The sequence below is a fragment of the Bathycoccus prasinos genome (assembly GCF_002220235.1).
Source record: "Bathycoccus prasinos genomic : Chromosome_3".
NCBI classification, from domain to species: Eukaryota; Viridiplantae; Chlorophyta; class Mamiellophyceae; order Mamiellales; family Bathycoccaceae; genus Bathycoccus; species Bathycoccus prasinos.
Genome location: NC_024006.1, coordinates 922,292 through 939,580, shown reverse-complemented (window position 1 = coordinate 939,580; position 17,289 = coordinate 922,292). Strand labels below are relative to the sequence as shown.

The 17,289-nt window shown below is 48.6% G+C and overlaps 12 protein-coding genes across 12 annotated transcripts in view; 7 read left to right on the top strand and 5 right to left on the bottom strand.

The window, feature by feature from the left end:
• Window positions 1-121: 121 nt before the first annotated feature.
• Window positions 122-1,651, top strand: Bathy03g04960 (predicted protein; the record flags this gene model as incomplete). The annotated part of the gene is made up of 1 exon (XM_007514077.1): window positions 122-1,651. One exon carries the CDS (start codon window positions 122-124, stop codon window positions 1,649-1,651), a length of 1,530 nt encoding a protein of 509 aa, XP_007514139.1.
• A 233-nt stretch (window positions 1,652-1,884) lies between these two features.
• Window positions 1,885-2,517, bottom strand: Bathy03g04950 (60S ribosome subunit biogenesis protein NIP7 homolog; the record flags this gene model as incomplete). Its single annotated transcript, XM_007514242.1, has 1 exon — window positions 1,885-2,517. The coding sequence occupies one exon, from the start codon at window positions 2,515-2,517 to the stop codon at window positions 1,885-1,887; it is 633 nt and encodes a 210-aa protein (XP_007514304.1).
• A 204-nt stretch (window positions 2,518-2,721) lies between these two features.
• Bathy03g04940 (predicted protein) lies at window positions 2,722-2,874 on the top strand (the record flags this gene model as incomplete). The annotated part of the gene is made up of 1 exon (XM_007514243.1): window positions 2,722-2,874. The coding sequence occupies one exon, from the start codon at window positions 2,722-2,724 to the stop codon at window positions 2,872-2,874; it is 153 nt and encodes a 50-aa protein (XP_007514305.1).
• Window positions 2,875-2,949: 75 nt separating this feature from the next.
• On the top strand, window positions 2,950-3,693 carry Bathy03g04930 (predicted protein; the record flags this gene model as incomplete). The annotated part of the gene is made up of 1 exon (XM_007514049.1): window positions 2,950-3,693. One exon carries the CDS (start codon window positions 2,950-2,952, stop codon window positions 3,691-3,693), a length of 744 nt encoding a protein of 247 aa, XP_007514111.1.
• A 1,004-nt stretch (window positions 3,694-4,697) lies between these two features.
• On the top strand, window positions 4,698-4,940 carry Bathy03g04920 (predicted protein; the record flags this gene model as incomplete). The annotated part of the gene is made up of 1 exon (XM_007514246.1): window positions 4,698-4,940. The coding sequence occupies one exon, from the start codon at window positions 4,698-4,700 to the stop codon at window positions 4,938-4,940; it is 243 nt and encodes an 80-aa protein (XP_007514308.1).
• A 443-nt stretch (window positions 4,941-5,383) lies between these two features.
• Bathy03g04910 (predicted protein) lies at window positions 5,384-5,986 on the top strand (the record flags this gene model as incomplete). The annotated part of the gene is made up of 1 exon (XM_007514174.1): window positions 5,384-5,986. The coding sequence occupies one exon, from the start codon at window positions 5,384-5,386 to the stop codon at window positions 5,984-5,986; it is 603 nt and encodes a 200-aa protein (XP_007514236.1).
• Window positions 5,987-6,133: 147 nt separating this feature from the next.
• On the bottom strand, window positions 6,134-6,673 carry Bathy03g04900 (unknown protein; the record flags this gene model as incomplete). The annotated part of the gene is made up of 1 exon (XM_007513924.1): window positions 6,134-6,673. The coding sequence occupies one exon, from the start codon at window positions 6,671-6,673 to the stop codon at window positions 6,134-6,136; it is 540 nt and encodes a 179-aa protein (XP_007513986.1).
• Window positions 6,674-6,828: 155 nt separating this feature from the next.
• Window positions 6,829-9,354, bottom strand: Bathy03g04890 (glycosyltransferase family 77 protein; the record flags this gene model as incomplete). The annotated part of the gene is made up of 1 exon (XM_007513883.1): window positions 6,829-9,354. The coding sequence occupies one exon, from the start codon at window positions 9,352-9,354 to the stop codon at window positions 6,829-6,831; it is 2,526 nt and encodes an 841-aa protein (XP_007513945.1).
• Window positions 9,355-9,738: 384 nt separating this feature from the next.
• Window positions 9,739-11,073, top strand: Bathy03g04880 (unknown protein; the record flags this gene model as incomplete). The annotated part of the gene is made up of 1 exon (XM_007514196.1): window positions 9,739-11,073. One exon carries the CDS (start codon window positions 9,739-9,741, stop codon window positions 11,071-11,073), a length of 1,335 nt encoding a protein of 444 aa, XP_007514258.1.
• A 229-nt stretch (window positions 11,074-11,302) lies between these two features.
• Window positions 11,303-14,428, bottom strand: Bathy03g04870 (anion exchanger family; the record flags this gene model as incomplete). Its single annotated transcript, XM_007514097.1, has 1 exon — window positions 11,303-14,428. One exon carries the CDS (start codon window positions 14,426-14,428, stop codon window positions 11,303-11,305), a length of 3,126 nt encoding a protein of 1,041 aa, XP_007514159.1.
• Window positions 14,429-14,884: 456 nt separating this feature from the next.
• Bathy03g04860 (predicted protein) lies at window positions 14,885-15,763 on the top strand (the record flags this gene model as incomplete). The annotated part of the gene is made up of 1 exon (XM_007513916.1): window positions 14,885-15,763. One exon carries the CDS (start codon window positions 14,885-14,887, stop codon window positions 15,761-15,763), a length of 879 nt encoding a protein of 292 aa, XP_007513978.1.
• A 233-nt stretch (window positions 15,764-15,996) lies between these two features.
• Window positions 15,997-17,289, bottom strand: part of Bathy03g04850 (predicted protein) — a gene marked incomplete at both ends in the record, with an annotated part of 2,509 nt that continues 1,216 nt past the window's right edge. The window contains one exon of the mRNA XM_007514011.1: window positions 15,997-17,236. Coding sequence (XP_007514073.1) covers window positions 15,997-17,236 — 1,240 coding nt within the window. The remainder of the gene's footprint in view (window positions 17,237-17,289) is intronic.

Here is a 17,289-nt window from a genome sequence, read left to right as displayed (position 1 = left end):
AAGCATTTTCCCACAGGGGCTGCCACTTGGAAAATTCAAAAATCTCTCCACTCTCATCGAGGCGTAAGCAGCGCTTCAAAGAAGAAGCAGTCGCGAGAAGGAGAGATATACGAGAAGAAAAATGAAACTGAGAGGCCAAATCACGCAGCTCGGCCTGGCTTGGCTCGACCGATTGCTCCCTCTCTTCGAAAAGATGAACAAAAACGTCGTCACGTTGTACTTCAATCCAACGCAAATGTCCTTAGTGTTACGCCCGGAAGATACCGGAGGGGTGGACGCGCACGCGGACGTGAGCATCTTTGATAACACTACTAATACGAACAGTGGACAACAAAATCAAATAATATTCGAACAAAAGTCGTACGTGTGCTCATCCGCGGTGAAGAACCAAATCGCTTTTAAAGTGGACAGCAACGGGTTGTTACGAGTGGTGAAAGGACTGGTGAACGTGAACGCCACGGGCGCGCACGTGAAGTTACTGAGAAGAGAACATAAAAGAAGGAAAGACGATACGAATAATAGAACGAATAATAATAAAGGAAACTTAACGCCGGTCTTGTGCTTCTCGTCCTTCGGCGGGGAGATTGATATCGTCCAAGACGTTCCGATTTACGGCCCTTTGAATCGAAAAGACGTGGAAGATATCGCGACGGCGATCGATACCAGACGGTTCGAAGAAGTTCCGTATTGGTTGGACTTGGATTATCAGTCCGCGTCGGTGTTGAGAGAAGCGACGGAACGGTTGAAGTTTGTCAGCGCGAGAGTGGAAGTGGTGGTCGGGAGAGAAGGGGCGGTGCACATCGCGGGAGAGAAGACAGCGACGGCGAGCGCAGGGGTGGAGTTGAGAGGGGTACCGGTTGCGCCCAGGGTAGAGATGGACGATGACCACGACGACGAGAATGAGGAGGGAGGAGAGAGAAGAAAAAGAAGAAGAGGGACGACGACTGCGAGAACTGCGCAGTTGAGGTTAGCCGAGATGCGGGCAGTCGCGGTCAGGAATAAGAATAGTAGTAATCACTATTCTGTACAAACGCAGCAAAATACAAACGATAACAACGATAACAACAACAACAACAACAACAACAACAACAACAACAACAACAATTCTCTTCCTCCGGTGGCGACGAGAGGTATTTTAAGCGCCAAGCAGTTAGGGAAAGGATTTCTCGGAACGATGACGAGACCAGACGTCGTTTTCTTTGGCTTTGCGGATAACGCGCGAAGGTTGGAAATGGTGCACAGATTTTATAGCGCGAGACAGGTGGTCGTGGATAAAGAAACCGGCACCGCGGAGGAGTCGCAAGATAGCGTGATTGTAAGGTTTCGAATACCCGTGGAAGAAGAAGAGGACGAGATGGAAGCGGATGACGATGGAGACGACGAAGAGAACGCGACGATGGACGCGGGAGGAAGAAACGGTGAAAGAAGAGGACAACAGAGACGTTCTTTGGTGTTCGCGCCGAGAAGTCCGGCGGGTAACAACAACAATAACAACAACAATAACGGTGACGACGACAACGGCGGATCTTTGAACACCGAACACGCGGCCAGAGCGTTACTTGGTGTTCAGAAAAAACAACGGATACAACAACGAGGTTCCAGACGGAACGACGACGACGACGGTGATCGTGATTCCTTCTTGGACGATTGAGAAAAAGAAGAAGAAGAAGAAGAGAAGGAAGAAGAACGAGGACGTGAATTGTTCTTGATTAGAAAGCACTCGTAGATTTTTAGAAGAAGAAGATAAGAGAGAAAGAGAGAGACGCGCGCGCGCACGCTGTATGTACAACATTTGGGCGGATTTTTGCAACAAACGTGAAGAACGTAAAACTACTCTGTAATACGATGAATCAAAATACACAAAACTACTATTATTAAGCTACATTACTCTTTCTTCCCTGGCACCATGTCATCCTCCGCTCTCAAATACTCCCCGATATCCGCCTGATGAAAACACACCACCGCGCTCGGATCCGCTTTCCTGCACTCCTGTGTCGACTTGGCGCACACGCCGAATCCGAGCGGCACGTCGCTCATGCTCAAAATAACCACCCCTTGATTCGTCGGCGTGTTCTCCGTCACTCGTCCTAACCCGGATTTCAATAGATGATTCCCGTATAAAAACGACATTTCCGACGTTGGTTTCACCCACATCTTATATTTCCCGTGTTGTGCTAATAAATCTAAAGCGCCGATGGTTAAGCGAAACTTCCCGGAGTGCGTGAACTTCCCTATGTTTTGCCCTAAAGTCACCAATTGCTCACGAGAAATATTCGTCGCTCGTTTGACGATTTCGTCCTTCACGTAGTAGACTCTTTGTTTGTGTAAGCGGAAACAAAATCCAACACCTTGTTCTTCTTCTTCCTCGTCGTCTGAATCGTTTCCTTTTCCTTTTCCTTTTCGTTCTCCTCCTCCGCTCGAGGACGATGATTCGAGAACGTTTCGTAAATTCTTCCCGATAAATTTGAAGAGCTTTTCAAAGACTTGCGCGACTTCAGACTCCTCCAAAGGACGCATTATTATATATGTGTTGTATAAACTGACACTTTTGCTCCTCGGTGAGAAGAGAACGAGTTAAAGCGATGTTTGATGAGAGCACAACAAAGACACAAGAATGAAGCATTTTTGGCGGCTCCAGAGGGAAAAAAGAGCAAATTTTTCCACATTGTATAATAGTATTAAGAAGAATAACAAATGACATCGGGAGTCTCGAATTCGGGGATGTCCGGCCTCGCCGGCGGTAGAATCACCGTCTCCGCCGGCGCGAACACTTTAGGGCAACACTCGCAAGAGAAAAACGCGGACGCGACCATGTACGTCGGGAATTTGGATCCGCAAATGGATGAGCAACTCCTTTGGGAACTCTTCGTCTAATGCGGACCGGTGGCGTCGGTGTACGTGCCGAAAGACCGAGTGACGTCCTCGCACCAAGGGTACGCGTTCGTGGAAATGAAACGAGAGGAAGATTGCGAATACTGCGTGAAAATATTGAACATGATTAAAGTGTTCGGGAAACCGATTCGAGTGAACAAAGCGTCGCAAGATGGAGGGAAAGGAGGAGGAGATGTCGGCGTCGGCGCGAACGTGTTCGTGGGGAATTTAGATGCGGAAATCGACGAGAAGATGTTGTACGATACGTTTAGCGCGTTCGGGTCGGTGATTACGGCACCGAAAGTGCAACGAGATCCGGAGAGTGGAGAGAGCAGAGGGTTTGGATTCGTGCAGTTTGATTCGTTCGAAGCGAGCGATCGCGCGATTGAAGCCATGCACGGACAGTTTTTAGCCGGGAAACAGATTACGGTCGTGTACGCGTATAAGAAAGATACGAACGGAGAGAGGCACGGGAGTCAAGCGGAACGGTTGTTAGCGCAAGCTGGGATGCAGAATAATGGCGGGTACGGGGGGAGACAGTTGAGACCGCACGCGATGTTTTCAGACGGAAGCGCGACCGGAATGAGCGGGTTCGCCGGGATGGGCGTCGTCGGAGGCGGAATGCCGGGCGGCATGCCGGGAGGGATGCCGCCTCCACCACCTCCAGGGATGATGATGATGGGTGGTGGGATGCCAGGAATGCCACCACCGCCGCCGCCGCCTGGGATGATGATGGGCATGAACGCGGCGCCGATGGCGATGATAAATCAAATGCACGGAGGGATGCATCCGCCGCCGCCGCCGCCGCCGCCGCCTCAGTGAGAAGAGAGCACATATCATAGAGTAGTAGTACACACGTAGACTTTGAAATTGTATCATATTATATAGAAGAAAATATACACATCATCATCATCACAACTAACAAAAATCAATTTATCATTCTCGTTCTCGCGAAAACAAAAACAGACCAAACGCGAGGCCAAAAACAAACGACACCGCCGTCACGATCGTCGGCATTCTCGCCACCGCCGTCGTCGGCGTCATCGCTCCCACTCCTCCGCCGCCGTGTTGTCCCATTACTACGCTGCTACTAATGTTATTACCGTTGTTGTTCGGCGCTAAATTTTTCATCCCCGTCATCCTCGATTGGTGTTGTTGTCGTTGCTGTCCTCCTCCTAATCCTCCTCCTCGCCGTCGTCCGGGTACGACTAGTCGTTGTCCCGGAAGTACGTACTCGAAGCCGCCCAATGTCTTTGCGTTTGCCGCCTGTTGTTGTTATTTAAGAGAGAGAGAGAGAGAGAGAAAGTCAGATTGGAGAGAAGTCACATTTTATTCTTCTCAATACTACTCGTCGCATATTTTTGAATTAAAAATTCAAAAACAAAACTGATGTACGATTTGCGTTTACTACTCCTAATACTACTACGATATCGACTGCTACGATTACTCACGATCAAATCTCTCGGGTCCACGTCGTAGGACATCGCCACGCCGTAGAGAGAATCTCCCGGGGCGACCGTGTGCACGACTTCTTCGACATCATCATCATCATCATCACGGGGAAAAGAATTTGCCGCAACACCTCTCACACCAGAAGCGGAGGAGGAGGAGAAAGATGTTTCGTATCTATTATCTCTGCTCGTGCTGCTATTCACAAAAACGCCTCTACTTTTACTTTTCCTTCTTCTCAGAGGTAGTGAAGGTGAGGATAGTACCGACGATGATGATGATAAAGAAGTCCTTAACATCATCGTTTCCTCTTTAAATTGTAACGAATCGGATCCCCAAAAATCAAAAGCAATAAACACACTACGAGTACCATAAAGATGTCAGGCGTCACGGCTCTGCGCAGACTCGCGCAACGGTCTCTCCGAACCACAAATGCAACGTTCAAACAACAACCTCAACAGAAGAGACTTTTTGCATCCGATCCAAACGCTCCACCGAAAGTGAATTACCCGTGGCAAGATCCCACGAACCCGGGGAACTGGAAGGAAGAACACTTGGTGTTTGTGATTTTAGGCGGGTGGGGCGTGGTTATCATGGGCGGTAAAGCAGCCTTGAGTTAAAAGAATTATAAGTTCTGTTTGTTGTGTAATAAACGCACGAAACGCGTAATCATCATCATCATCATCATCATCATCTGTTCGTATTATCTCTCGTTGTTGTTTATTCGCGCACCACCTCTTTACCATTCGTCACAACTTACGTAAGTCACAAACTTTTGTCGATTGCGCTCTCTTTCACCCTCTTTGATGTCATCCTCGATATCATCGTCATCAGCGGAGCAATCATCGGGGTCAGCATCATCAAAACGACACATAAAAGAACCGAACTGGAATAACCTGTGGCCAATCGCGCTCGCGCCGGTGATTCCCGTCGTCGGCATCGCTTTAAAGAAACACAAACAGATTCGTTTCCCCGCGACGTTTGGCATCGCCGGGGTGATATTAGTCTGGTCGCACGCGGCTGCGTTAGGGTCAAGCAGCGGGACTAAGTAGTGGTATATATGATGTTCAGTTGTTCTTTATCCTCGAGCGCGTCGTTTTACGGGCAGCCTTTAGCGACGACGACGACGACGAGGTTGAGAAAGAGGAGGAGTGCTTACAACAAAGATATGAAAGGAGTAGTCTTTGCGAAGAAGCGAGAAGAGAAGGACAAAAACTACCCAAACTTATACACGCCGCAAGATGGAGAACTCGCGGAACGGAAAGCCGCGCGAACGTTGAAACGGTTGTTCACGTACGTTTCGATTCGGGTAGTGCAAGCGCACTTGGAAGGCCAAGGGAACGACGGCGGATTCGCTCCTCAGGTCACGGGGTACGACGGGAAAGTTCAATGTCCGGATTATAACGATTTGAGGAACGCAATGGAAGGTATCGACTTAGGCGATGGGGACAGCTGGGTCAGAGAGTTTGGTAAGGTAAACCCGGCGGTGACTTTGCGGATTTTAGAAGCGAGGAAAGCGTATTGCGAAGAGTTTGATTACGAAATGTTGGAGTCGTTCGTGGACGACGATATCGTGAAAGCGAACACGGAATTGATGACGGAGATTATGAACAGATCGTTCGAGAAAGAGGAAGAAGAGGAAGAAGAAGAAGAAGGGGCTCGATAACTTTGCTCTTCGGTGTGGTGTATTGTTGTAATATATAATAGATGATTTATGACTCTCGTAAAATTTTCAACGCGCAACTTTTATTTACAACGCGTGATAGATATGTAATATGTTCGGTCGTGATGATTGCTTCTTAACTTTTGTTTTTTAACGTCTTCGACTCGGCGTTCGTCTCGCCGGCGTCGGAGTTGCTTTCTTCTTTGCCGGAGCGGCGCTCGAACCACCAATCTTCGGTAAACTCGGCATCATCTTCAACACTTTCTTCGGCACTTGTAACGCCAAGCAGTACAAGACACACATTGTGGAAAAATAAGCCAAAACCGGAGGAGGTACCATCGGCCCACCAGCAACTGGCGGAGAATAAATCAGCGCGAGTAACGCACCCGCCATCATCATCAGGTTGATTTTGATCACCATCTTTTGCACGGTCACCGCTTTACTCGCGCACATCCAACTGATTGCACTCACGTACCAATTTTTCACGAAATCGACGTACGTGATGTGAATTAACAATTGGGCGATTGGACCTTTCATTTGCGCGGATTTCACCGCGCCGTCGGAAATAAGTTCGAGAAATCCACCCGCGCCAGAGATTATAACAGGTAAGGAGAACAAGATCGAAATTATCGCGTGCGCTTTTAACGCGTTCGAAGGCGTCACCGATGGGATCATAGTTGAGAGTGCCATATTTGTTAATTAATTTGATAAAAGTGATGATCTTTCCCCTACTAAAACTGAATGGGCCCCCTCGTCCTTTTTCTTTTTCGTACAAACAAATTCGCTCTAAAAAAAAATCTATCATCATCTCGTGCTACTCGTAACTAAAAAAATGTTCAATCTATTTAAGAATGACTCTCGTGCGTACACATTGGCCCTTTCGCGACCGTTTCCAACGCAGTCGGCACGCCAAAGCCAAACTCGCAGGTGCATTTCAAATTTTGTTCCTCTTTTTTGTTTATGTGTTCGATTACACCCAAGTGTACTTTCCCCGAAGCGCGCATCGAGGTGTCCATCTCGCCGCAGTGTCTCTTGACGACTTGCGGTTCGTACGGTTCGTTCGGGCGTCGACCGGACCGTGGCGCGTTTGAGGCGAGCCAAGGCTCGGTGAAGCAGTAGTATTGGTAGTGACTCAAAGCGCCTTGGACGGATGCGTCGAAATCGTGGTTCTCTTCTTTACCGTGGAAGCCGCAAAAAACGCCTTCTTCGGCCAAATAGTCGAACTCGAGGACGGCGTGGGAGCTGAAGGGTTTCAACGCTTCTTCGGCCATCGCGGCGGTGAAGCCGAACGGGAGTTGAACGTCCGAAGATGACGATGAAGAAGATGAAGATTTGCCTTCTTCTTCTCCTATATCGAACGAATTCGTCGTCGTCGTCTTTTCTCCTCCTGCTCCATCGCCTTCTAAAACCAACTGCGAATTTCTCCTCCTCTCTACATTCACGCGAATGATATCGTTCCTGACGCTATCCGGAACTCTCGAATCCGCTAAGAAGCCAGGCTCTCTGAACTTCAAACCGCTTCGAAACCAGCTAGGTAAATCGTATATGTGGTCCATGGGACACGAGTACGGCAGGACGAATTTCTCCGCGCCGGGCGCTCGGCACGCGTTCAAATTGTTCCAAATCTTGTCGCAATAACACCTCGGTTCCGGTAAAATAATCGTTCTGTTTAGAAGCTTCCCAAGCGCCAATAAGTTTCGCACGGTTTCTCGTCGCACTTTATCTTCCGCGAAGTGTCTTTCGATGGCCACTCTGTAATCGCCGTTCCCGTAACCGACCGTTTTCATTTTCGCGCCGCCTGGGCCGTTCGCGTGTTTCACCTGCGCAAAGACGTCCGGGACGACTAAATATTTCGTGTGCGCGTCTTCGTAATACTCTCGATCGTCTGCGGTCCATATCCCAGCCTGTCGCATGCGCTCTCTCTTTCCCCAGGCGTATTGCCCGTCGTCTCCGTATTGGTACGTCGTGTGCACCGCGTACGGTTCTCCATCCTCAGGAAATTGCTTGTGATGCCATTGGACGAAATACGAGTGCCCGTTCCCGAAGAGCCAATTCGGCAAGACGCCTAATTTTACCGTAGCGTTCGCGGCGTAATACACCATCCTGAAACCTTCCTTCCCTCTGTCCGCCATATCTTTCAATTTAATCGCATTTTCTAACGCGTGGCCTCTCACGCCTTCGTGCATTAACAAATTAAACGCCGGTTGGTCTCTCATCCACGCAATCGTCGACGTCGCGACTTTGGTTTTCCACGCTTGTAAAAAATTCTTCGATTCCTCCGTCGCTCGTATGTGTAGTATACCGGTGTTGAAATTCACGTGCGCGCACTTGTTCGAATCGTCTTTGTCTCCAGGAACGTCTATGCAATCTGTGCTGACTAAAATATCCGCTTTCCCGTACGTGCCTTTGTTGAAATACGCCCTCGGGTCTCTCATCCACGCCACGTCCGCGTCCGATAAAATAGGATTCAAGTTCATATCCAACAAGTCCTGCACAAACTTTGTCTTCACCGTTCCCATCTTCTTAAACGCTGCGCTTCCCGCGGTAATAAACTGTACTCCTCTGTTGGCTAAAACCGAGTTCCCAGTCAGTAACATCGACGGTACGTTCCAACTCTTCAAATCCTCCAACATCTTCTCGTCCAAAGCGCCGACAAAGTGCGGCTCTAATTTCAACCGTCTCGCCGCGTTGACCCAATTTTTCGCGAAATCTCTCACCGAGTGCGTCGCAAACGTGACGAATATCGCATCCCCGGGTTTCGCGTGCGACAACTCCGGCGGTATAGCGCCTTCATAAATCTTCCTCTCTAACTCTTTCTTCGCCTCTTCCGTCAGCGCTTTCGTTTGCTGCGCCCACATGTCTTTCATCCATTGCGGGTGATTGCTATCCGAGCGAACCTCTTGCGCGTTGAGAGGAATGTTCGACTGGTCCGGTTTAGGAAGAATCGTATATTTTTTCTCGTATTCGTCTCGTTCTTCTTTCTCTTTTCCTTCTTCCGGCTGCTGCTGCCGCTCAACGCTGGGTGGCGGAGACAAAGTCTTTTCGGCGAGAGGAGGCGGTAAAGGAGGAGGCGGCATCATCATCATCATCGGTTCCGGTGGTATCGGTGGAGACGGATCCACCGGTTCCTCGTCCGAACTCTCGAACGCTTCTCGGTCTTCGTTTTCGTTTACTAATCGTTTTTCCCCGTGCCCTCCCGAAGAAGAAGAAGAAGAAGAAGACAAAGAAGAAGAATCATCCCGTTGGTGTTGTTCGTGTTGGTGTTGTCTCATCTGCATCTGCGCTTCGCTTTGGTGATGATGAGAAAAACGATGATTTCTCCACACCGCGTAGGAGGTAAAAACAACCAAAAAAACGAACGCGTCCTTCATTTTGAAAAGTCCTCCTCCTTTTCTTCCTTTTCTCCACGAGCTCATCCTTCTATTTCTCTTTTAAAATGCGACGATGATGAGAGAGCTTTGTTGTGTGCGTCTGTGTATCTCTTTGCAACAGTCGTGTCAAAACATGATGCATGTGTTTTTTTTTTGTGATGTCTTTTGCCCCCGGAAGAATTTTTGTGATGTCTGGAGAGATCTCGCTGATAAAAAACACCAATCGTCTCAGCCTCTAAAAAAAAGGAACAAAAATTTTCAAAAACGTTCGTTTACTTTTGCCACGCAAAACAACTCTTTTGAGCGCTCTTTTGAGATATAAAAAAACGCTCTCTCTCTCTCTCTCTCTGAACAACGCGCGTTTTAGATTATATCGATCTTAAGATGACGACGAACACGAGAGTGATGAGGAGTACTCACCGGCGCAGATCTGATACTTCTCGCGCGGTAAAAAAACTGTTTTTACTCAAAGTGTTTGCCGTCGCGTACGCATTCGTCCTCTGTCTCGGGTGTTTTTCCACTAACACCGATGATGCGAATGGATTAATGCGCGAAAGAAGAAGGCGCATCATCGTCGGCGAGGGCGAAGGCTTTTTCTTCGTTTCCGCCAACCCCGGGGGAAAAGAAGACGAAGACAAGCTTCTTCGGTTGGAACGTGAACTGGAAAAAGCAAAGTCTGACCTCTCGTACGCGAGGAAAGAGAAACGTGCCGTCGAGGAAAAATTAAACGTCGATTTGAACGAAATGAGACGGACGAAACGAGAGGTGGAGTTGGAATTGCAAAAATCGAAATCAGCCATCGAGGAGGCGAAAGTGAACTTGGAAAAGACAAAAGAAGAGAAAGAAAAGTTCGAGAGAAGTTTTTTACGAGAAACGAACGAAGAGTTTATCGCTCAGAAAAGTTCGTCGAACGATTTGAAGACGGAGTTTGCGCATTTTTGGGAGGCGTTGAAGACGTTCGCGGAAGCGGCGACGAGCGACGGGAAGGCGAAAGCGAAGGAAGGTTTGGAGGGTTTGAAAGCGCACTCGAAAGTTTTCGCGGAATATTTGAAAGAGAAGACGAGTGGGTTGGCAGTCGTCGCGAAGGCGAAAGGGTCGGAATATTACGCGTTCGCGAAGGTGAAGTCGTTGGAAATCGGGCAGTTGGCGAGTAAGAAGGCGATGGAGTTTGATTTGCCGAAGAAATACGAAACGGCGAAAGTGAAGGCGAAGAAGGAGGTGATGCCGAAAATTAAAAGCGCGTACGGTGAAGTCACGAAGCAAGTGAAATCTGGGGTGAAGAAAGTTCAACCGCAACTGACAAAGGCGAAGAAGTTTGTCCAGGAGAAGACGCCGAAGGAAGCGAAGGAGTACGCGACGCGCGCTTTCTTGTTTTTAAGAGCGGCGAGAGAGGAGTTGGTGAAAGTTTTGGCGGCGAAATTATTGATGGTGTACCAAAACGTGGATTTTTTTGCGCCGTACGCGACGAAATCGAACGCGATGTTTTCCTCGTACGTTTTGGTCCAAACGTTGATGTATTACTTGGCGTACCGAACGGTGTCGCGAGTGCTTTTCGGACGCAAAAAAGCGAAAGGGGACAACAACAACAAAAACGTCACTAAGAAAGCGGCGAAAGCGGTGCCGAAAGAGGTGAAAGGTAGATCGGTTGAGTTTTCGCCCCCGAAAACGAGAGCGACGCGAATCGCCGCACCGTTCGCGGCGAAGCGAACGACAGCCTAATTTTTTGTAAGATGATGATTTTCGTGAAAAAAAAGGACGATTGAACACACACACACACATGAACAAATGAACACAAGAATACAAAAGGATTTGAATGAATGAATGAATGAATGAATGCGAAGAAGTGCAGTTGCGTAAGTAGTAAATTGTAAATACGCGCGCTACAATACGATAAAACATCATCTGAATAAAAGTCTTCTTTTTTCCTAATTGTATCCTATCTATAGAACTACAGCGGAGACCCGGGTTCCTCCTTACTATTACTACTTTTATTATTTTTATTATTATCGTTCGATGGTTTAGGCGAAAGTGGACGATCGCGTCTTGGACTCACGGTCGCCGACTTATCCCTCGGCGAGAGATCGTCGTCGCTGAAGTAAGACGACGTTCGTCTCTGGGCAATTTTAATCGGCTTTGAATCCGAATGATACGGGAACACGTATCGATTCGGCGTCGCGGCGGTGCCGAACGGAGACGACTGAGGTTTTCTAGCACTCCCTAGCGAGGACGCGTTCAGACTCGGTCCGTTTTCCGCAAAATCCATCAGCGTCATCGCTCTCGAATCGAACGCAGCTTTTTGTGCCGCGCGTACTAATTGGCGACGCTCGTCGTCGGTCGCGTTGTTGTTGAAACCAGGGTCATTGACATCAAAGGCGTCGCCGTCGTCGTCGTCTCGGTCATCGTCGTCGTCGTCGTCGTCGTCGTTATTGTTGCTATCATCGTCATCATCATCTAATACCAAATACGCTTCGTCGTTCACGTCCAAAAGTTGCAACTGTTGCTTCGTGAACATGCCGTCAAACTTGGAGAGAAGTAACCGAAGCGGCATTAACATCGCGATTAAGATTGGAAACATGAGGCACAAATCCGTCGAGCGCACGCCCCAAATGACCGCCACGCAACACACTTGTACGAACGTAAATCCATGAACCCGCGATAACGGGACGTTTCTCACGTACGACGTCGGTGGGTGTAACCTTGGTTCCATAAATATCATCGTCAATCGATGAAAAAATTGATTTTCGTAGAAACCGTTGATGCCCATCAAAACGAATAAACCGTACAATACCGCCATAGGAATCTCTTTCAACAATGACAATAAAACAAAGGACAACAAAACCAAAACGTTGACGAGCAGCGGCGAGAGGCGTTGTTCGTGAACAGTCACCACTTTTGTTCGCGTGACCCCGTTCTTTGTAATCTCTTCAATCTCCGACAGTGCTCTCACGTATTGCGGCGAGTGCGGCAGACTCGGCGTCGCAAACGGCAAGCCAAAAATCGAACAGAAAAAGAGTAAGATAGAGAGCAACGCGAAATCGTAATGATACGCGACGCCTTTTCTCAACTTTGCCTCTTCTTTGTTGCACAATAGCGCCGCAACATTAGCGTCGATGTAATACAAGCACGTTAAGCATATCGCCGGGACTATCGCGCCTCCGATGATCCATCGATTTCCTTCCTCTTTGGACGGAAATAAGTCAATCAGCCAATTGCTTCTCGTTTCGTCGCTCGGCTTGATGTTCGAAGGTAACGAGAGCTTTTCGTACCCATCGATTCCAGATCCCCACGCGAGAAGACAAGAGGTAACGATCGCAAACGCGATTCCAAAATCAGCCGTCAATTCTCTCAAAGGACCGAGTAAGAAAGGGCTGGAACGAACTTTTCCAAAAAACAATCCGAGTTGTAAAGTCACGGCGGCTAAGATGAGCGAAAACAACGCCACGTCTCTGCTGTACGTCTCTTTCGCGCTATCGAAATAACTCCCGACGCCTTTACACCCTTCGAATATGAAAATTGCACTCACAAATACCATGAAAATTTCTTGGGTGAACCTCGTGCAAGATCGAACGACAATCGCGCAATAATCAAAACACGCGATGAGGAGCATGAAAATTGAAGTCCACACGCCCGTCCACGCCATGGCGAGTTCGAAAGGCACGTTGAACGCCTTCGTCGTCGAGAGTCGATAAAGCTCGATGATGAAAACCGTTTGCGGACCAGCTGGTCTGAGTACTAACTCGGGTTGACCACCGATAATTGCCCAAACGATGCCGACAAAAGCCTGGCAGAGCAAAAATTCCATCGCGCCGAGTTTACCGCCGGTTTCCTCGTACGTCAACCCTCCAAACGCAATCGCCGGTCCTAAGCACCCGAAATACATGTACAAAGTCGCCGTTATCGTCTTGACTGTTTGTAGTCCATCCGTCCAATCGCTCGCGTACACTAACGAACGTCGTTTAATATCATCGATGATTCCACCGCAAAATCTCCCCGTCCGCTCGGCTTCGTACGAGCTGTTAGTGTTCGCGTTCGTATCTTTCGCGTTCTTTTTCCTGTGTTCTATGGAAGTCAAAAACGAATTCCTATGGGACAATCTCAAGACTTCCACGGCGTCTTCCCACGCGTCCAGGACTCTTTGCTTGGCACTCAACAAACGCACTTTATCGTCCGTGCTGTCCCCGTGCATGACTGCGGAGAGAACGTCAAAAGCGTGCGGCAATCTGGAATGTTTCTTCGCGTGCGAGTGGAGTCTTTTGAAATCGCTCGCGTCGGAGACAAAATCTGTGTCTCTCGATAAACTTCTAAACGCGGCTTTTATGCACGCGATTTTATTCCATCGGTCCAGGCCAAACAGCGAGTCTTTATCGTTGTCGTCGTCACCGCCGTCGTTATGTAAAGCGCTGTTCCGATGAAGCTCTTCAAAACTGTGTCGATGGTTTCCGTGTAAAGTTTGCGAGCTCATCGGAACTAAGACCAAACACACCACTCTGGCGTTTCTCCCGTCCGAGGCGCCTAAATTCACCGGCGACTCTAACGTCGCGATTGCAATCTTCGGCACGTTTGCGAGCTTTTTCTTATTCTTCTCGTCGCTATTTTTCTTCTTCGTCCCTTCTTTCTTTGCCCCCCCGTTGCTACTCGTATCTTCTTCGTCTTTCTTCTCCGCCGACGCCGCCGACGCCGCCGCCGCGGCTCTCACGACCGATCCTAAACTCCGTTTATCTCTCAGTTCCTCTCCAACTAAAACCGCCAGACCGCCTTCGTTGACTGCCGTGAACACCCGTCCGACTCGTATCGGGTCTTCATCCTCGTTGTTCGTCGTCGTCTTCGCGTAATAATTTTTCCGAATCTTCTCCACCAAAAATTGAATAATTTCCGTCTCTCTCCACGAGCTCAACTCGCACTCGATGCTCGCGTATTTCCTGCTCGTCGTCGTCCCATTTGCGTTTTCGTGAGCACACGTCATCATTTTCTCTTTCAACTCTTCCAAAAGTCGCATCGGTCTCGGTAACGCCGGTGGTTTCATCGCCCCTTTTTCCAAATCTTTTTCTTCATCATCATCTTCGTTTTTGTTCATCACGTTGACATCAAAATCATCATCAGCAGAAGCATCATTCTCGTCGTCCGCCCCACCACCGCGTTGAAAGTGTTCCCGTCGCTGTCGTCGCATCCTCCTCGCGTTCCTCGTCCTCTCTCTAAATCTCTCTCAACCTCTCCAAAACATCGTCCTTGTTTTTAGTACTATAGAATACTACTAAGAGTTTGATGAAATTTTTTGGTGCGCGTATGCGTTTTTTATGAAGCGTCTCGACCTTTTCTGAAAAAGAAAATTACTCTGCTTTTTTTATTTTTTTTTTACTTTTCTGCTCTTTCTGCTCTTTTCTGCTCTTTCTGCTCTTTCTGCTCTTTTGGATAATATTATCGTGCATCTGCACTTTAAACACACGCACACGTGATACATCTCTCGCATTTTCTCTCTCTCTCTGTGTTAGATATACTATATATACACACACACACACAACTATAACATATAATGTTGACGACGATTCAAGCGACAACTTTTCATCTCGCATCCAGACAAAGCACTACGACGACTACATTTTCGAGAAGATTATCATCAAACAACAGAAAGATATCGTCATCAATGACGACCACGAAAGCGCAAATGTCGCAAGACGAGCTGAAAAAACTCGTCGGGTATAAATCGGTGGACGATCACGTCCTCTCAGGGATGGTTGTTGGTTTAGGCACCGGATCGACGGCGTATTTTGCCGTCGAACGGTTGGGGCAAAAGTTGAAATCCGGGGAGTTGAAAGATATCGTGGCTATTCCAACCTCGGAACGAACGCGAGAGCAAGCGGAAAGCCTGGGCATTCCTTTGTGCACGCTGAACGAGAAGAGTAAGTTGGACGTGGCGATTGATGGAGCGGATGAAGTCGACCCGGACTTGGCGTTGGTGAAAGGCGGCGGTGGTGCGCTTTTGAGAGAGAAGATGGTGGAAGTGATGGCGAAGAAGTTCATCGTCATCGTCGACGAATCCAAGTTGTGCAAAGGGTTAGGTCCGGGGTTTCCGTTGCCGGTGGAAATTACCCCGTTTTGTCACGAGCACACGGCGAGGACAATCGCGGAGTTGCCGAGTTTAGCTGGGTGTGAAGCAGTTATTCGCATGGGCTCGAGCTCGACGAACAAGCCGGACGGCGATAACGTCGCCGTCACCGACAACGGGAACTACATCGTCGATTTACACTTTAAGGCGCCGATTAAGGACGTGAACAAAGCCGCGAGCGATTTGAAAAATACCGTTGGTGTCGTCGATCACGGTTTGTTCGTTGGGATGAGTTACCAAGTCATCGTGGCCGGTTCGGATGGTATTCGAGTGGCTGGCACGGATGGCGAGAAAGCTTGGTGGTAATCTTCTTGCCCTTCTCAAAAAAAGAGAGTTTTAATTCACAATATTTTCGAGGACTCTGTATTAAACACACGAACGAAAGCACACAATACAAGGCATATGATGCGTATGTGATGATACTATTTTTATGCTTTACTAAAATTTTGCGTTCCTATTACTATAGTTATGCGTGTGCCTTCTCTAAAAAATCGTCGTCGTCCGGTATCTCACCGTTCGCGACAGATAATTTTGTATTATTAATTTGTGGGTCCCTCACTCATGGATGAGTTGTTCGTCTCGTAGCCGCTCACTTTTGCGGTTTCGAAATGCTCTGTCGGCGCGTGAATCAAGTAACACAGAACCCGATACGTCGCGCAGGAATTCCCGAGGATTTTACTCGTTCTCTCGTCAACTTTCTTCGTGTTCGGTATCCCGGGCACCGAGTGCATCAACAGTCTCGGCATCGGCTTCGCAAAGGTATAAAACCGTTCCCAATTTTTCTCGTTACCTTTCACGCGTAAAATGCCGGAGACAATCGCCAAGACGAAGAAAAATGCCGCCTGTAAAGCGCACTCGGCGTACACGATGACGCACGCGATGAGTTGCAAAATTAACTTTTCAATTTTAATCGTGCCTTTGCCCACGGTGATGAACGCTTCGTGCGCGTTGTCGCGTAAAAAACCATCAAATGACGATCGCCTGCTACTTTCGCTCTCGTATCCACCTTGCTCGTTCGCGTCGTAAAATTCGTCTTCTCCAGTGGATCTTCTCTTCTTTTTCTTTTTAATCGGCGTGCTCGTCAAGCTCGATCGGCCCATGTGCGTCAGTCGATCCACCGCCTCTTGCGCCGTTGCGGACGCTCGAAACCAAAACGATTTGATGATGCGTTTTTCTCTCTCCGCAAACTCCGTCCACGTTTCCGCGTGCTTCTTTGCCGCCTTTTCTGCCGCCGCTTTTGCCGCCGCCGCGCGTTTCGCCGCAAACTCACTCGTTTGCGAAGCCCATTCTTGACACTCGGTGTACCAATCCTGGAGCGAATTTTGCGACGAGTTCCTCGACGAATCTCGTAAAGTCTCCAACGAATCCTTCATTTCTACTTCCTCTTCTCCGTCGTCGTCGTCGTCGTCGGAATCCGAGGTTTCGCCCGTCGTATTTGTCGCACCTACGTTACTTTCCGGAGAAGATATATTTCTATTATTCGTCGTTATGGGCTGATTCTCGGTCAACCCGCGCCTCGCCCTTTCCAACCCGGACGACTTCTTCTCCTCCTCTTTCTTCTTCTGTTTCTTGATCCAACTCTTCGCGTCTTTTTGCGCCATCTCGAACAATATCTTCATCTTATACTGCTCTGGAGGGAAAAAGCACCACCACACCGGCACAAACTTCGACGGCTTAATATCCGCTCGCGAGCTATAAAACGGACTCACCACGATCAACTTCCTCCCGTGTTTCCGTCGACAGTGCAACTTTGAAAACGTCCCGGACCGTTTGAACCCGCTGACGTATTGAATAATCTAGCGTCGTCCAATAATACATGTAGATGCTGCCGT